This window comes from Trichosurus vulpecula, chromosome 4 (genome assembly GCF_011100635.1).
Source record: "Trichosurus vulpecula isolate mTriVul1 chromosome 4, mTriVul1.pri, whole genome shotgun sequence".
In the NCBI taxonomy this organism is placed as follows: domain Eukaryota; kingdom Metazoa; phylum Chordata; class Mammalia; order Diprotodontia; family Phalangeridae; genus Trichosurus; species Trichosurus vulpecula.
In genome coordinates, this window is record NC_050576.1 from 217785973 (window position 1) to 217802989 (window position 17017).

Genomic DNA, 17017 nt, shown 5'->3' on the forward strand with positions numbered 1-17017 from the left:
TTTACTATTTTCCATCTTACCTTTGGTTTCAACTCTCTATTAGTCATTTTTGCTCTATCCTTTCAAATCTAAGGATTTATTCTCCTTGTCAGGAAAAGAAAAATCAGGAGAAAAATAAGAGGTGAGAAGTTCAGCCTTCTCTCTTGTCCATTATCATCATCTCATCCAACCAGGGCAACAGTTTTATCCCAGTCATTTGGACACAACCCTCTTTTCTTCTCTGAAGATATTCAATGTCCCAAAGGGACATCTTACTTTTATAAGTATTGTGTCTGGCACCTGGCACTACAAGAATGCAATCATTTTAGTTTGACAGGACTGTTCATTTCAGGACCTCAAAGTACCCTGTATTAGGAATCATTTAGCAGAGAAAATTAACTGCAAGGTAGGAGGTAGCAAGGCTTTGGACTAAATTATGTAGGGAAATGAGTAAAACTCTTTTGCCTAGAAATCTTTAAATAGAGAAGATAAAGAGGGTTTAGTCCTCTTTAAGACAGGGGGATAGACTAGACAAGCTTCTGATCTGAGAGTTCTGGGTTTTTTGTCTTATGCAAGGTCATACAGTAGGTTGGTGGCAGTGTTAGCAATAGAAGGAAGCACTATGGTATTGTGAAAAGAGTATTGGATTTGAGTTAGAGGACTCTATCCACATCTCCAATCTCTATCACATGCTACCTGTATGCCCTAGGACAAGTCATTTAACCTTTCTAAGTCTCAATTTCCTCACCTGTAAAATGAAAGAGTTAGACCAGATAACTGCTAAGGTCCTTTCTAGGCTCAAGAGTATAGGCCTATGAATTCAGTTGGCCTGACTGCCACTGTGGAGGTGTACTGAGCTGCTCACTCTCTCCTTGGCAGCCACAGTAACATCTGGATTCTCACAATGGAGCTAGCTAGTCTGTTGCTGCATGGCCCATTTTAAAATTTCCCACACTATTGGTCTTGTCTCCCTCTTGTAGTACTCACTCTGAACCTCAGCCTTCCATGGAGAAAGGTGGGGCAAAGCAAACCTATAAAAGTATCACTTTATGGGCACTAACCCTGGCTGGCTCTTTAACCTCCTAACATGGCATGCATAGTCATTTCCCCTTGCGGGGACAGGGGTAGGAGGGGTCTAGGCATATATTCCCATTCATATCATATACCTACCTCTCTTGCCCTCCTTCCTGTGAGTTGGTAAGCTCAACAGTCCTCCGGATGTATTCTCGGGATCGAATGTCTGCCTGCAATACATGGTTAAGTTGAAGAAGAGTAGAGAAGAGGTGGAACTAGCTGAAATTCTGAATTTTCTGAATTCTTTCCTAGGGCAGGTCTTTTCCCAACCCTGACACACAAAAACAAAAGATTACCATGTTGACTCATTTTATGTTTGATGATGATTAAGTAAAGTAAGACAATATAATCTAGGACCAGAGGAGCTAGAGAATTTAGTTTTCTCCAACATTCATTTATTCATCCATTAATCCATTCATTCAATGTATACTCTAAGAGTGCTCACCTTCAGGTGCTGACTATAAATCTGGGGTAAAAAACAAGGAAGAGTCAATAGACAAAATGATTTTTTCATTTTTCACAGACATTACATACTTATGTCTGAACATGTAGTACTCATAGTTTGTGCAAATATAAAGTTGGCAACATTTTTGTTCATCCTTTTTAAATAAAGCATTTTAAAGATATCCTCAAATTTACCCTTGTATAAGGAATGTTTTAAGTGCCATAAGAGAAGCTTGAGAAAAGTACGATGAGAGATTGGAGGAAAGAGGGATGTTTTCTGATTTGGGAAATCCAAGACTTCATAAACATTTGAGTAGAGCCTCAAAAGATGGACTTTGATGGATCCCACCAGATGAAAATATTGATGGATGAAGGAAGGGTATTCGAAGCATAGGGAATGGCAGAAGTAAAGGTGATGAGATAGAAGAGTGTGGAGTGTATTTGAGAGATATGCACACACAATCTGACTAAAGCATAGAGTTTGTGCAGAGGAACTATGGGTAACACGGATGGAAAAGAAGGTTGGAATCATATCATATAAGCTCCTGAAGGCAAGGCTAGGACATTTAGACTATATTTGGTTGGTGATTAGAAGCCACTAACAAATTTTAAGCAAGTTTGTAGCATCATCAGATCTGTTATCTAGGAAGATTCCCCCGGGAGTAATATGCAGGAATGACTACAGTTAGAAATAGATACTGTGGTCAGGGAGATCAGGTAAAAACATGAGGTGATAAGAACCTGAACTACAGTGGTTGTAGTGGGAATGCGAAGGAAAGATGCAGAAACAGGAAACATTGTCAAGGAAGAAGAGATAGAATTTGGTGACTAATTTAACATGGTAAACAAAGGAAAGTGAGTCAAAGATGCCTGAAGTTGCAACCTTTTGTTTGAAACTGTTTTCTATCATTGTCTACCCTTTACTATAAGACCTATCATCATCTCCCAATAAATACCATGCTTTAATTAGGCCCATCTGACTAATTAACTACATACAAATAGTGTACACCCATTCCTATGGGCCTTTCTTTGCACTATCCTTCTAACTAACCAGCATCCATTAAGTTCTCACTATGTGCCAAGCAATGTGCTAAATATAAAAAGGTAAATAAAGGCAAAAACAGTCTTTGCCCTCAAGGAGCCTATTTTCTAATGGTGGAGACATATATATAAGTAGGCACATATAATATACATGCAGAGTAGGCAGAAGGTAAACCTTAGAGGAAAAGGCTCTAGCAGCTAGAGGAGTCAGGAGGTAAGAGGCTCAATTCTAGGAAAGTCTTGCAGCATCTAGCATTTGAGCTGAGTTTCAGCAAGTGAAGCTAGGAGGTGAAAGTGAGGAGGCAGAGCATTCCAGGTGTGGAGGAGAACCAGTGCAAAGGAACACTAACAATGTGGGGAAAGTTCTGTTGAAAGAGATGCTACTTACATTAATACATTGTTGGTGAAGTTGTGAACAGATCCAGTCATTCTGGAGAGCAATTTGGAGCTATGCCCAAAGGGTTATAAAAATGTGCATACCCTTTGACCCAGCAATACCACTTCTAGGGCTGTATCCCAAAGAGATCACACAAGTGGGAAAGGGACCATATGTACAAAAATATTTATAGCAGCTCTTTTTGTGGTGGCAAAGAATTGGAAATCAAGGGGATGCCCATCAATTGGGGAATGGCTAAACAAGTTGTGGTACACGAATGTAATGGAATACTATTGTGCTATAAGAAATGGGGAAGATACAGACTTCATAATAACCTGGAAAAACCTACATGATCTGATGCTGAGTGAGAGGAGCAGAACTAGGAGAACATTGTGCACAACCACAGACATATGCTTCTGTGCTCTCCTCAGCAATACAAGGCTCAAAGACAGCTCCAAAGGACTCATGATGGAGAGAGCTGGCTACAACCAGAGAAAGAACTGTGGAGTCTGAATGCAGACTGAGGCAAACTATTTGCTCGCTTTTTTTCCTCTTCCTTTTTGGTTTTGTTTCTTTTCTCTCATGATTCATTCCATTGGTCATAATTCTTCTTTGCAACTTGACTATTGTGTAAATAAGTTTAATGCGAAAGTTTATGTAGAATCTATATCGGACTGCATGCCGTCTTGGCAGGGGTGGGAAGGGAGAGCGGAGGGAAGGGAAAAAAATTTGAAACTCAAGAACATGTAGAATTGACTATTGTAAACTAAATATAAAAAATCTAATTAAAATAAAAATAATAAAAAAGAAAGAGATGTTACTTGAGCCAAGCCTTGAAAAGAGTCATTCAAAGAAGAAGAGGTGAGAAGAGAGAATATTATAGGCATCTGCAAAGGCACAGAGATGGGAGATGGAATGTTACACAAAAGGAACAAGTAGTCCAGTTTGGTGGAGTACAGAGTATGTGACCAAGTAGGAAAGATCTGTAGTCAGATGTCAAGTTGAGGAATTTGTATTTTAACCTAAAATCAGCAGGGAGCTACTGAAGTTTCTTGAGCAGAAGAGTAGCACAGTTGGACCTATACTATATACCTAGATATCAATACACAAATATTGATTTGACAATTTGGAAACAATTAGCAACTTATTAAAGCATTAACCAACCACTACTCGAAAGGACCAGTGATACCCACTGACTGAGAGATGATGAACTCAAAATGAAGAATCAGACACATTTTTGGACATGGCCAATTCCGGAACCTGTTTTGCTTGACTGTGCATATTACAAATTATTGTTTCTTTTTCAATGAGGGTGAGAGGAAATGTGAGGGAGAAAAAAAATAAATCCTTGTTTTTTAAAAAAGGGGTATCAAGTTGGCAGCTATATGGAGGATGAGAGGAAGAGAAAGGTGAGTAGGAAAGACTGGATTCAGGGCTACCAATGAAAAGGCTGAGATGATCTGAAGGACAGAATTTGGAGACAGAGGAGATGGGATTTACAATGGATGCCCTCAATGTTCTCAGTGAAGCGTGAGGTGATATCCTTTGCTGAGAGGCCCTTCACAATCTTGTGCCGTCTAACTCTACAGCATACACACTACATACCTCTCCAAGCCAAAGTGGACCGTCTCCTGAACATGCCTTATGCTCACATGTTTCCATGTCTTTTGCTCATGTTATTCTCTATACCTAAAATGCCCACCTTCCGCCCTCTTTGCTTAAAGTCCTATCCATCTTTTAAAGACCAACTGAAATGATAGTGAAGAAGATGAGGGAGTACAGGCAGTAACTCAGCTGAACTCCCCCACATTCACCTCCAAACAACTTTAAAACAACTCCTAAATTCAAATTTTGGAGCAGCAACAAAAGGTCAGAGTGAGATATTTTTCCAGCCTAAGACAACTTAAGTAACATAAGACGTCTGTGACACCAGGGTGCTGGCAACACCAGCAGCAGGCACTGGAGGTGACCATAATGGTGGCAGCAGCAGCTTCTGGAGCTCTCAGCCCAGATATGGTAAGGGGGTAGGAAAACTGGTCAGAAAGATACTATATGGGACCTTTCCTGGCCCTGGGTACAGCTGGCATTAATTGGCAATTCTATTGCTCATACACAGTTCTGGGTCTCAGTTTAAGGGCAGAGAGAAGCACTTGTGGTTGGTCACCAGGGACCACAGTTACAGGGCAGAGAGAAGCAGTAGTGATTGTGGCTGCAGAAGAGTAGGGGACCTGGTCAAAGTTCCAGGGCCAAGAGGAGTGCTAGCATTTTTGGCTGCAGGGGATCAAGAGCCCTTCCTGGGTAAAGACCAGAGCAGACCAGGAGAGCAGTGACTATACCTCTCCCCAGATTACACCACCTTGAAAGTACCAAAAACCTGCAGATCCCAAGAACTAGCTCTGAAAACAGCAACACAGAAAAGGTTAAAGCTTGGGACAGTGCCTCCTTACCCCCCAGATGGGCAGAGACCAACTTTAACATAAAATTCAAAGTCAAGAAAAAGACTAGAAAATAAGCAAACAACAACAACAAAAAAAACTTGATCATTAAAAGCTACTACAGTGGCAGGGATGACCAAGTCACAAACTCAGAAGAAGGCAACTATGTCAAAACAGCTACAACCAGAGCCTCAAAGAAAAAATGCTAACTGGACCCAAGCCCAACAAGAATTCCTAGAAAAGTTATAGAAAGAGATAAGAATGATAGAGGAAAAATTGGGAAAAGAAATGAGAATGATTAAAGGAAAGGATGAAAAGAGAATTAACAGCTTGATAAAAGAAGCACACGTATGTGCACACATACACACACAAACACACACACATACCCTGAAGAAAATAACACTTTATAATAACACTTTAAAAAATAAAACTGGCCTAATGGAAAGAGGCACATAAAAATGCACTGAGGAAAAGGACTTAAAAAGCATAATAGGCGAAGCAGAAAAAAAGATACAAAAGCTTGATGAAGAAAATAATTCCTTAGAAATTAGAATTGGGCAAGTGGAAGCTAAGAACTTCACAATTCATCAAAAACAATCAAGCAAAGTAAAAAAGAATGAAAAAAAAACAGAAGAAAATGTGAAATATCTTATTGGAAAAACAACTGACCTGGAAAATAGATTGAGGAGAGATAATTTAAGAATTATTGGACTACCTAAAAGCTGTGATCAAAAAAAGAGCCTAGATATTATATTCCAACAAATTATAAAGGAAAACTGCCCTAATATCTTAGATCCAAAGAGTAAAATAGAAATTGAAAGAATCTACTGATCACTTCCTGAAAGATCCCAAAATGAAAATTCCCAGGAACATTCTAGCCAAATTCCAGAGCTTCCAGGTCAAGAAAAAAAAATATTTCAAGCAGCCAAAAAGAAACAATTCAAATATCATGGAGCTACAATCAGGATCACACAAGGTTTAGCAGCATCCATGTTAAAGAAGTGGAGAACTTGGAATATAACATTCCAGAAAGCAAAAGAGCTAGGATTACAACCTACCCAAAAAGAATAACCTACCCAACAAAACTGACTGTAATCTTCAGGGGGAAAAATGGACATCTGATGAAACAGAGGACTTTGAAGCATTCTTCAAGAAAAGATCAGAGCTGAATAAAAAATCTGATACTAAACACAAGACTCAAGAGAAGAAAAAAAAAGGTAAACATGAAAGAGTAATTATAAGGGACTCAGTGCATTAAACTGTTTACATTTCTATATGGAAAGATGATACAGGTAATTCCTAATTATTTTATCATTATAAGGACAGTTAGAAAGAACCTACACAGACACGAGGCAATAGTCTAAATGGATTATGTTGAAATGATCTACAAAAAATTAGGAAGTGAGAAAGAGATATGTACTGGGAGAAGGGGGAAGGGAGAGGTAGAAGGGGAAATGTCCTCCCATAAAAGAAGTGCACAAGGAAGAGCTTTATTAGTGAAAAGGAAAATGGGGGTGGGAAGCAGCAGGCAACACTTGAACCTCATTCATCAGAACTGTTCAAAGAGTGAAGAATATATATACCTACTCAGTTGGGCACAGAAATCTACTTTACCCAATAGGGAAATATGAAAGGAAGGGAATAAGTGAAAAGGAGAGGTGGGGGAAAAAGCTAAGGTGGATTAAGGGTGGCAGTGGTTAGAAACAAAATAAGACTTGTGAGGAAGGACAGGATAAAAGAGAGATGGAGAGAGGAAGAACAACTAGAAAACAGGATGGAGGGATTGTAGTTAGTAATCATAACTGTGAATGTGAATTGGATGAGCTAACCTATAAAACAGAAGCAGACAGTAGAATGGATTAGAAACCAGAATCCATAATAAATTGTATAGGAGACACACTTAAAACAGAAACACACATACATGGAGTTAAAATAAAAGACTAGAGCAGAATCTAATATGCTTCAGCTGAAGCAAAAAATGTAGGGGTAGCAATTGTGATCTCAGACAAAGCAAAAGCAAAATTAGATCCAATTAAAGGAAATAATCAAAGAAACTACTTTATGCTAAATGGAACCACAGACAATGAAGTAATATAAAAAATGTTCATAGGAAATCTCTCTGATAAAGGCCTCATTTCTCAAATATATGCTGAGTATAGAACTGATTCAAATTTATAAAAATAAGAGCCATTCCCCGATTGATAAATGGTCAAAGAATATGAACAGGCACTTTTCAGAAGAACCAAAGCTATCTACAATCATATGAAAAATGCTCTAAATCATTACTGATTAGAGAAATGCAAATTAGAACAACTTTGAGGTACCATTTCACATCTATCAGAAATGACAAATGTTGAAAAGGATAAGAGAAAATAGGTACACTAACAAATTGTTGGTGGAGTTGTGAACTGGTTCAACCATTCTGGAGAACAATTTGGAACTGTGCACAAGGGCTATAAAATTGTGCATACCCTTTGACCCAACAATACCACTACTATGTCTGTGTCCCAAAGAGATCAAGAGGAAAAGGTAAAGGACCTACACATACAAAAATATTTGTAGCAGCTCTTTTTGTGATGGCAAAGAATTGGACATTGAAGAGATGCTCATCACCTGGGGAATGGCTGAACAAGTTATGGCATATGATTGTGATGGAGTACTATTGTGCTACCAAAAAATGACTGGGGGAGGGTGGAGTGGTTTCAGAAAAAAACATAGCAAGACCTATATGAACTAATGCAAAGTGAAGTGAGAAGAACCGGGAGATTACTATGCACAGTAACAGCAATGTTGTAATGATGACCAACTGTGAAAGACTTGGCTACTCTGATATACAATGAGCCAAGATAATTCCAAAAGACTCATTACAAAAAAATGGTATCCACTTCCAGGGAGAGAACTGATGATCTCTGAGTGCAAACTGAATTATAGTTTTTTCGCTTTATTTTTTTTAGCAATATGGCTAATATGGAAATGTTTACATGATTTCACATGTAAAAGTGACATCATTTTGCTTGCTTTCTCAGTGAGAGGTGGGAAAGAATTTGGAACTCAAAATTTAAAAAGAATGTTAAAAATAAATAATAATTTTTTAATAATTTTAAAGCAAATGCACTTGGACTCTAGAAGCTGAGGAGAGCTGCAGTAAGTAAGGTCTGAGAGAGGAAAAAGGAAAAAAATTTAAAGACCAACTTAAATGCCAACACTTTCATGAAGTCTCTTCTGATCCCCACTATTGAAATCTTCATCTCTGGATTTCACAAGGTGCTTCATACCTTTCTAAAGCACTTATCACATAATAGCATATAACATCACACACTGGAGTCTTCTCTCATTTAAAATTGTAAACTCCACAGAATAACTTGTTAATGGAAACTTTGTATATGTCTCCCAGTGCTAAGCACACAATGATCTCCTCCTTCATATTACATTTATTGAGAAGACCATTCATATTACAGGATTTTGCTTTATATAATTATGTTTTATCTTATGTAGTGATGTTTCAAGACATCGGATTTGGTCTGTAAAGTAAATAAACTCCCAATTTGAACATTCACGGAAATTGGTCAAATGGACTAGTTTTCTAGACCTAATCATAAAGCAAAGAGATAAATGTAGAATTTATGTAGAAATTCTTCTTCTGGCCTCTGCTTTAGAAAGTTTTGGGAGAAAAGAACATATTTGAGCCAAATCAGGAGAACAAAACTGCAAAAGTAGATCTGGAGGGGTCTGAACTTGTTAAGAAGGCCAGTGATTGAATCTGGGAAGAGAAATTTGGGAATATAGAGGAAAAACTGAAGAACAATTATCCAGGTCCAGATTTTACTTCTGACTTCTGTGAGAAAAGGTTGCAAGAACTTAAGCTAAATAAGAAGTAACTCATTAAGATGATTTTTGAAATTTAGATTTCTGAAGACCAAAGACTGAATTTGCGAAAAGAGAAATTTGGGAAAACTTGAAGAAATAAACTAAAGAACTGAAAATGAACTTAAGGAGGAGAAAAGTTCAATCCAAGGGAAGAAGAAGATTAAAGAGCAAGGACCCGATGAGAAGCACTCAAAGAGGAGGAAAAAGAGAAGGAGTTTGGCAAGGCAAGGCAAGTAAGGTAAGTAAAACAAATTGGTGAAGTGGTAGGTAAACCAAATGGATGAAATAAGTAAAAGATGAGTGAGAAGAGGGAAAGGAAATGTGCTGTTATTAAAATTTCTTGTTGAGACGGACAAAACAAAGTTGGATACAGCTGTTAAGAAGTGATAAAAGGTTTGAAAAGTACTAAGTGCTTAGGGGATAAAGTGTAATCACCTACAAGTAGTTCAAAAAAATGAGGCTGAGAATCTCAATATCAAGAGCAGTAAATTTTTCTATGACTTTCCTGAATATAAGATGCTTATATTTTTGCTATAACCAAGCAAGGGTAGGCTGGTTTCTCTTCTAGAAGAATAAGGGAAGGACTTGAGGAATACCCCTCTACATTCCAAGTTATCCACAACAGTGATGTGCTCCTGAAAAAAACCTAAAGCAGGCTCTCCATGGAGGGGGGGGGGGGTGAAAAGGCTCTTAATTGGCAAAAGGGAAATGACTCTTATCAAAAGGGAGTAGAAGAATGTCATACAGAGGAGGAAGGGAAGGAAAAAGACAACTGTACACTCAGAGCTAAAAAACAAATTTGAGGATCTTCCTGAAGAGGGGGGAGCTGTAAGTTTTAAGGAACAGTCACCATCTGTCCTTCAAAGAATACCAAAAACAGAGCCACGGAAACACCAGGTGAGAAATCATCCAGTGAGGATTACAAGAAGTGTAGTAATAGTTAGCAACCCCTCTATCAGGCAGCTGTCTATCAACCTGATTGACAATAACAGAGAAGGCTTCACAGGCACACATCCAAGACCTAACACAAAACATCCAAAGTCCTGTCACAGTAAGTGACTATGCTCTACTTACGGTGATTCATGTGGGCACAGATGATAGTGTCATAAGGAATTAAGAAATTATTACCAAAGATTGTGAAGTCTTAGGGAGCAGGCTGTGTTTTACTCATTGTTACCCACTGAAAACAAGTGAAGTAGAAGAGAAAATCCAATGTGAGGAGTGAACAATTAACCAAGGTGAAGGGGTCTGAGAAGGGAATTAGATTTCTTGGCATGGTTTAAACTATAGCAATGACAGACTCCTGGCCAGGAATGGAGTGCACATCACAAGGGCTGCTAGGGATATATTTGTCTGTGGTTTTATAAATCTAATCACAAGAGTTTTAAAATAAAGGGGGTAAGTGAAGGAGAAAACTACTCCAGAACACCACAAAGAGCAGAAACAACAAAGAACGAAGAATAGAAGTGAGACAACCAGAAGTTCACAGGAAACAGAATACAAGAAAGGAAACAGTAGTGAAAAGTTATGGTCTCAAATATTTATATACAAATTCCCAACGGTTAGGCAACAAGCAAGAGGAAATAAAAGCCCAAATACAAGGAGACAAATTTTATTTCATAGGAAATTACTGAGACTTAGTGAAGTGAAACACACGACTAGAATGTGGCTCTAGAGGAGTATACTTTATTCAAAAGAAACAAGTGAAATTAAAGGAGCAAGAGGTGGGGGGGGGTAGCATTGTATATTCAGAGGTTATGCTTCTTAGTATACAGTGAGTACATGCAGGAACCAGGAGTAGAAGCATATGAATGAAGAAATAAAAAAAGAGAGAACCAGAAATGATTTTGTTCTTGCCACATATTACAGACTGTCTGGATGGAACAAGAAACAGATGAAGAGTACAGGAAATGGATCATAAGCCTGAGAGACACAATATAATAGTGATAGGAGACTTCAATTATTTTGACACCTGAACCTTATTTTTTTTTGACACTTCATGGTTTCTTAATTCATTTTTAGTTTTCAACATTCATTTCCACAAGATTTTGAGTTATAAATTTTCTCCCCATTTCTACCCTGCCCCCACCCCAAGATGGCATATATTCTGACTGCCCCTTTCCCCAGTCTGCCCTCCCTTCTATCACCCCACTTCCCCCTCCCATCACCTTTTCCCTTACTTTCCTGTAGGGCAAGATAGATTTCTATACCCCATTGCCTGTATATCTTATTTCCCAGTTGCATGCAAAAGCAACTTTTTTAACACTTGTTTTTAGAACTTTGAGTTCCAAATTCTCTCCCTTCTTCCCTCCCCACCCACCCTCCTTGAGAAGACAAGCAATTCAATGTAGGCTGAACCTTATTTTCACTAATGGAGAAGAAATAATTGCCAAAGTGGAAATGATAAGACGTTTGAGGGGAAAGAAGATAGAGTGGCCACTCTCTCCTACAGTTTGTATTAGAGAAGAAAAAATTTGGGTATAGTCAGACATGTAACCTAGATATGGGGGTATCAGATTTTGCACTTTTCAGAGGAAGGACAGGAAGGATTCCATGAACTAAAATGCTATTTAGGAAGTTAGGCCAGGAGATACGGGAAACTCTCATGAATGATGTTCTAAAGATACAAAGAAAAACTATTTTAGTGAGGAGGAAACGTAGAAATTGAAGAGATTAATGTGGATGCACAACCGCCAACTTAGATTTTTAAAAAGATGTATAACAAAGATAGGAGAAAGAGTATATGACAAAAGCTGAATATAAAAGTGTGATGCAGTCCTGTAAAAAATATTGCAAGTACTAAAGTTCAGAATGAGCCAAGACTTGTGAGTGAAGGACAACAAAAATGATTATTTTTCTAGGCATAACAATCAATTAATAAGTGAACAAACATTTATTAGGAGCCTACTATGTGCCAGGCACTTTGCTAAGTACTGGAGAAACAAGAAAGAAGCAAAAGAATCCCTTCCATCAAGGAGTTCAGAATCTAATGGATTAATTAATCAATTAATCTAACGGTTTAACAGATTATATCTATATTTGGAAAAAGGGAGGATTAAAGAAGGCAAAGTGCTCCTGATTGCGGTAAATGGGACAAAAGTAACTGACAAGAGAGAAAGAAAAGCTGCTCAATTATCATTTTGCTTCTGGATTTCTTTTCAGCCGAGAAAAATGAGCTTTGTGTTGGAGACGAAAAAACAAAAATGAGGACGGAAACAGAGATAACAAGGAGATGGTTAGAAAGCACCTAAAAGGACAGCTGCCCCTGATTCAAGTCACATGGTCCAGATGTGCCTGGGTGCTGAAACAGCTGGTGGGTGTGAACACTGAGACCCTGTCAGTACAATTTTGAAAGAGCCTAAGAGGTACAACAGACCAGAGAAGGGCAAATGTTATCCCACTTCTTCTAAAAGTGAAGAAAAGAATCTGAAAGTTATACTCCAATATAGTTCCTGAGAAAATTCTAGAAGAGATTACTGAAATAATCAGAATGATTCTGTGTATTTTTTAATTGATCTTATTGACAGTTAATTGATTTTGTCCTGCAACTGCTTAAATCATGATTCTTAGTTTAAAAATTCAGCTGTCCTGTGAGGAGTCCTGCTTGGGAATCCAGTTCTCTTTTTCATCACTGTTCTATTCCTGTGTCAAGGAAATCTGTTACCCTTGAAGGATGTCTGGTTTGTTATCCAAAGAAGTCTGGCCCAGTATCTCTAACCTTGCCGGCGGACTCAAACAATGAACATTTCTTAGTCATTGGAGGAAAAGAGGGAGTTATTGCTAACCCCTCATTTCCAATTTCTAACCAATCATAACTTGTTCCCCATCTACAAAGTCCTGTTCTTTGTTCAACACTTCCCTAAAAACTATAAGAAAGGTGGCCATTCCACCTTAGTTTTGCTGGGGAAGCTGAGATTCTATTTATTGGTAAATCTGCACTTAACTAATAAACGAATAGTATTCAGAACTTAGAGCCGCAGCCTACCTTAATTTTAACTTGCATTATTAAGGAAATTTTTTTGATTATCTAGATATGATTATCTTGGCTTCACCCTAAACAAGTTATGCTAGATTAATCTTTGTTTCCTTTTTTTGATAAGGTTACTACATTGGTAGATCAAGGAAATGTTTTAGATATAGTTCACGTAAATTTTAGCGAAGCATTTGGTAAAATATCTCCTACTACTCTTGTGCAAAAGATGGAATGAGATAGAGGAAGGACTATTTCTTGTTTCTCTACCACTATGCAACCACTCCTCCTTTGAGGTTCACACAATCCAAATTTATCAGCTGATCCAGAGGATCCTGGGGGTCATTAACCCTAAATCCCCAGATGTTATCTTTCCTTATTCAATAAGTTCACTTCATGGCTCACACTACAAATCCTGCCCTCAAGGTATATTAGGGGATTTCACATACAACGCCTCTTGATCTTGCTACCACCCACAAATGTTCTACTCTGAAATACATGGATTCTGAAATTCCTTTATCTTATCATAATCTTGTCATTCTAACCCAGTTCTTCATCCTTACTGTGACCTCCATTACTTGTACCCCTCCATTCTTTCCCAGGCCTTCACTCCCACACTGGCTACATTCTCTCCTCTCCCTTCTCTATTTTGACTCCTTTAGTGAACCCACTTCAATTCTACATTATCCTTTACTCTTAACTCTTATCCGCCTGGCCTATTTGCCACTGGTCACATCTTGCCAAACTCCAACCCTGGACCACTCCTCTTACTGCTATTCATATGCTGCTGAATGGAGCTGGAGAAAATCATGGAACTATGCTAACTGGGTCCACTACAAATTTATAGTATCTTATTTCAACTGGATCTTCACTGAAGCAATAGTCTTTCTACTGCTTTCTAATAGATATCATGTCTCACTTTCCACAGCCGCTATTCCAAACCTTCTCATACCTCTCTTTGAGCTTCCCATACAACACTCCCTGTCCCCTATACTCACTGATAAGAACCTCATTGCATACTTCACTTAAAAAATTGAGGCCATTCACAGAAAGCAAGTTCTCCCTTCCTCATCTTTTCCCTCTATCTTCTTCTCCCTTCCTCCTCTTTCAAACCCTCTATTTCCTCCATTTGAGATGTCTGTCTCAAATGAAGAGAAAGCCCTTCTCCTTGGCAAGGCAAAACCCCTCTATGTGGGATCTACTGGATTCCGTTTCCTCATATTTTCTCCAGCAAACTGCCTGCCCTGTAATTCTACTCTCTCATCTTCAACATCTCCCTACTACTGGCTCCTTCCCTGCTGCCTACGGACATGCTTGTGTCACTGCCATCCTCAAAACCCTCCTAAAAACTGATCCCCACTAGCTATGGTCCTAGATCTCATGTCCCATTCTCAGCTAAACTCCTTGAGAAGACCATTTACTAAGTTACTAAGTGCTCTTCTCTTTTTTCTCTCACTTGGGGATCTCATAGGTTCAACTTATTTCTATGAGGATAATTCCCAGATCTACTCCACATCCTCCCAGTCTCTCTGGCTCTGGATCTCCGTGTCCTCTTCGATTACTCATTCTCACTAACCCCACGTATCCCCTCTCTTGCCAAAGATTGTTTCCACCTGCATAACATCTCTCGTACACGTCCCTTGCTCTCAGCTCACACAGCCAACACCCACGTTCAGGTCTTCGTGACCTCTTACCTAGACTGCTTCATTAACCTTCCAACCGGTCTTCTTGCTTCATTTCTCCTTCCACTCCAAGCCATCCTCCATTTTCTAAAGTAAAGGTCTGACCAAGTCACCCCCACACATATAAACTCTCCATTACCTGTAACATCAACTATAAGGTCCTCTGGTACTTAAAGCTCTTCACCATGTGGTCTGCTCCTATGTTTCCAGTATTCCTGTGTTTTATCACTTTCCACATACTCTGAGATCCAGACATACGGGTCTATTTGCTGTTCTATCTCCTATCTCCCTTGCTATTGTGCTGAACATCCCCACCCCTGTAATTTTCTCCCTGCTCACTTCAGCCTCTTAGTTTCTCTGGTTTCCTTCAAAACTCATCCCAAATCTCACCTTCTGCTGGCCTTTCCTGCTTCCCCTCGCTAAGAATGCTTTTCTCCCTAACATTACCTTCAATCCACTGTTTATATCTTGTATATACCTAGTTATGTTCGTCTTTATCTCTCCAATTAAAATGTAAGCATCATGAGCACAAGGACTGTTTTTTCCTTTCTTTGTATACCTAGTGCTTACTGCTATGCTTCACACAACCATGCTGACTACACTACACTACACTGCACATTCATGTCAAAAAAAAAACCTTCACTAAGCCCTCATTGTAACAAAGCAGTCTTTTTATTCCTCCCTAATTTATTCCTTACTCACTCCCCACAAAAGTTGTTAAACTTTCTCTTCCCTCTTCAAGTCCTCTCCCCAAGCCCCATCTCCTTCCTGGCAAACGTAAGGACCTTGCCTTTTACTTTACTGAAAAAATTGAGGCCATTTTGTATGAGCTCCCTTCTCTTCATTCTCAAAACTCTTTTCTCAAAATACTTTGACATCATCTCCCACTCTCTTCCTTTCCTCTAGAACAGGGATAAGGAACCTGTGGCCTTGAGGCCACATGTAGCCTTCTAGGTACTCAAGTGTGGCCCTTTGACTAAATCCAAGCTTCACAGAAAAAATCCCCTTAATAAAAGGATTTGTTCTGTAAAGCTTGGACTCAGTCAAAAGGCTGTACCAGAGGGCTTAAAGGGCCACATGTGGCCTCAAGGTCACAGGTTCCCCACCACTCTCTACATTCTAACAAAGAGGTGGCTCTTCTCTTTTCCAAAGCCACTCTCTTCTCTCTACACCCATTCATTTGTTCCCATCCCCTCTCATCTTCTCCAACATATTGCAACCTCATTCATCTCCCCACCTCAAATCTTCAACTTCTTCCTAACAACTGGCTCTTTCCCTTCCGTTTTCAAACATACCCAAATCTCTCCCATCCTTAAAAAACCTTCACTAGATCCTAGAATCCCTTTAAACTATTGTTCTATATCTCTCCTCCATTTCTGTCTTGAAAGTTCTTGAAAAAGTTGTTTTGAAAAAGTTGTCTATACTCATTGCTTCCTCTCACACACTTCACCCTTTTGCAATCTGGCTTCTGACCTCATCATTCAACAGAAACTACTCTTTCCAAAGTTACCAATGATCTCTTAATTGCCAAATCTGATAGTCCTTTCTTCATCCTTCTCAACATATCTGCTGCTTACCCTTTCTCCCTGGATACTCTCTCCTGAGTTTTCAATGATGCTACTTTCTCCTGATTCATGTTCTACCTATCTGACTACAGATATCTTCCATATCACACCTTTTTAGCAGGGAGTGCTCTCCAAGAGTCTGGTCTTCCCTTCCCTTCCCTAGCCCCAGTCTCTCCACCAAGCTTTGATAGAAGATCACCAATTGGCTATTGGACATTTCAAAGTAGATGTCCCAGAGACATCTTGAACTCAACAAGTTTAAAACTGAACTTTCTCCGTAAACCTTTCCCTCTGGAAAACTCTCCTATCTCTATCAGTCAGTCAGGCAATAAACATTTATTAAGTACCTCTTTGTACAAAGCATTGTGTTAAGTGCTGGGGATACAAAGAAAAGCAAAAGACAGAAACTGCCCTGGAAGAGTTCACAATCTAATGGGGGAGACAACATGCAAACAACTATGTACAAATTATGCACAGAATAAATAGGAAAAAAATCAACAAGCACCACCATCCTTCCAGCATGTCAGGTTTGTAATCTTGGTGTTATCCTGCACTCTTCACACTCCCTATATCCCACATATCCA

The 17017-nt window shown here is 39.0% G+C and overlaps 1 protein-coding gene across 2 annotated transcripts in view; it reads right to left on the bottom strand.

Annotated features, from left to right (window-relative positions):
* Nucleotides 1-17017, bottom strand: part of ENDOV (endonuclease V) — a 71050-nt gene that overhangs the window by 12608 nt on the left and 41425 nt on the right. For both annotated transcript variants that reach the window (XM_036756910.1, XM_036756909.1), the window contains exon 8: nucleotides 1150-1223. In XM_036756910.1, the coding sequence (XP_036612805.1) occupies nucleotides 1150-1223 (74 nt within the window). The remainder of the gene's footprint in view (nucleotides 1-1149; nucleotides 1224-17017) is intronic.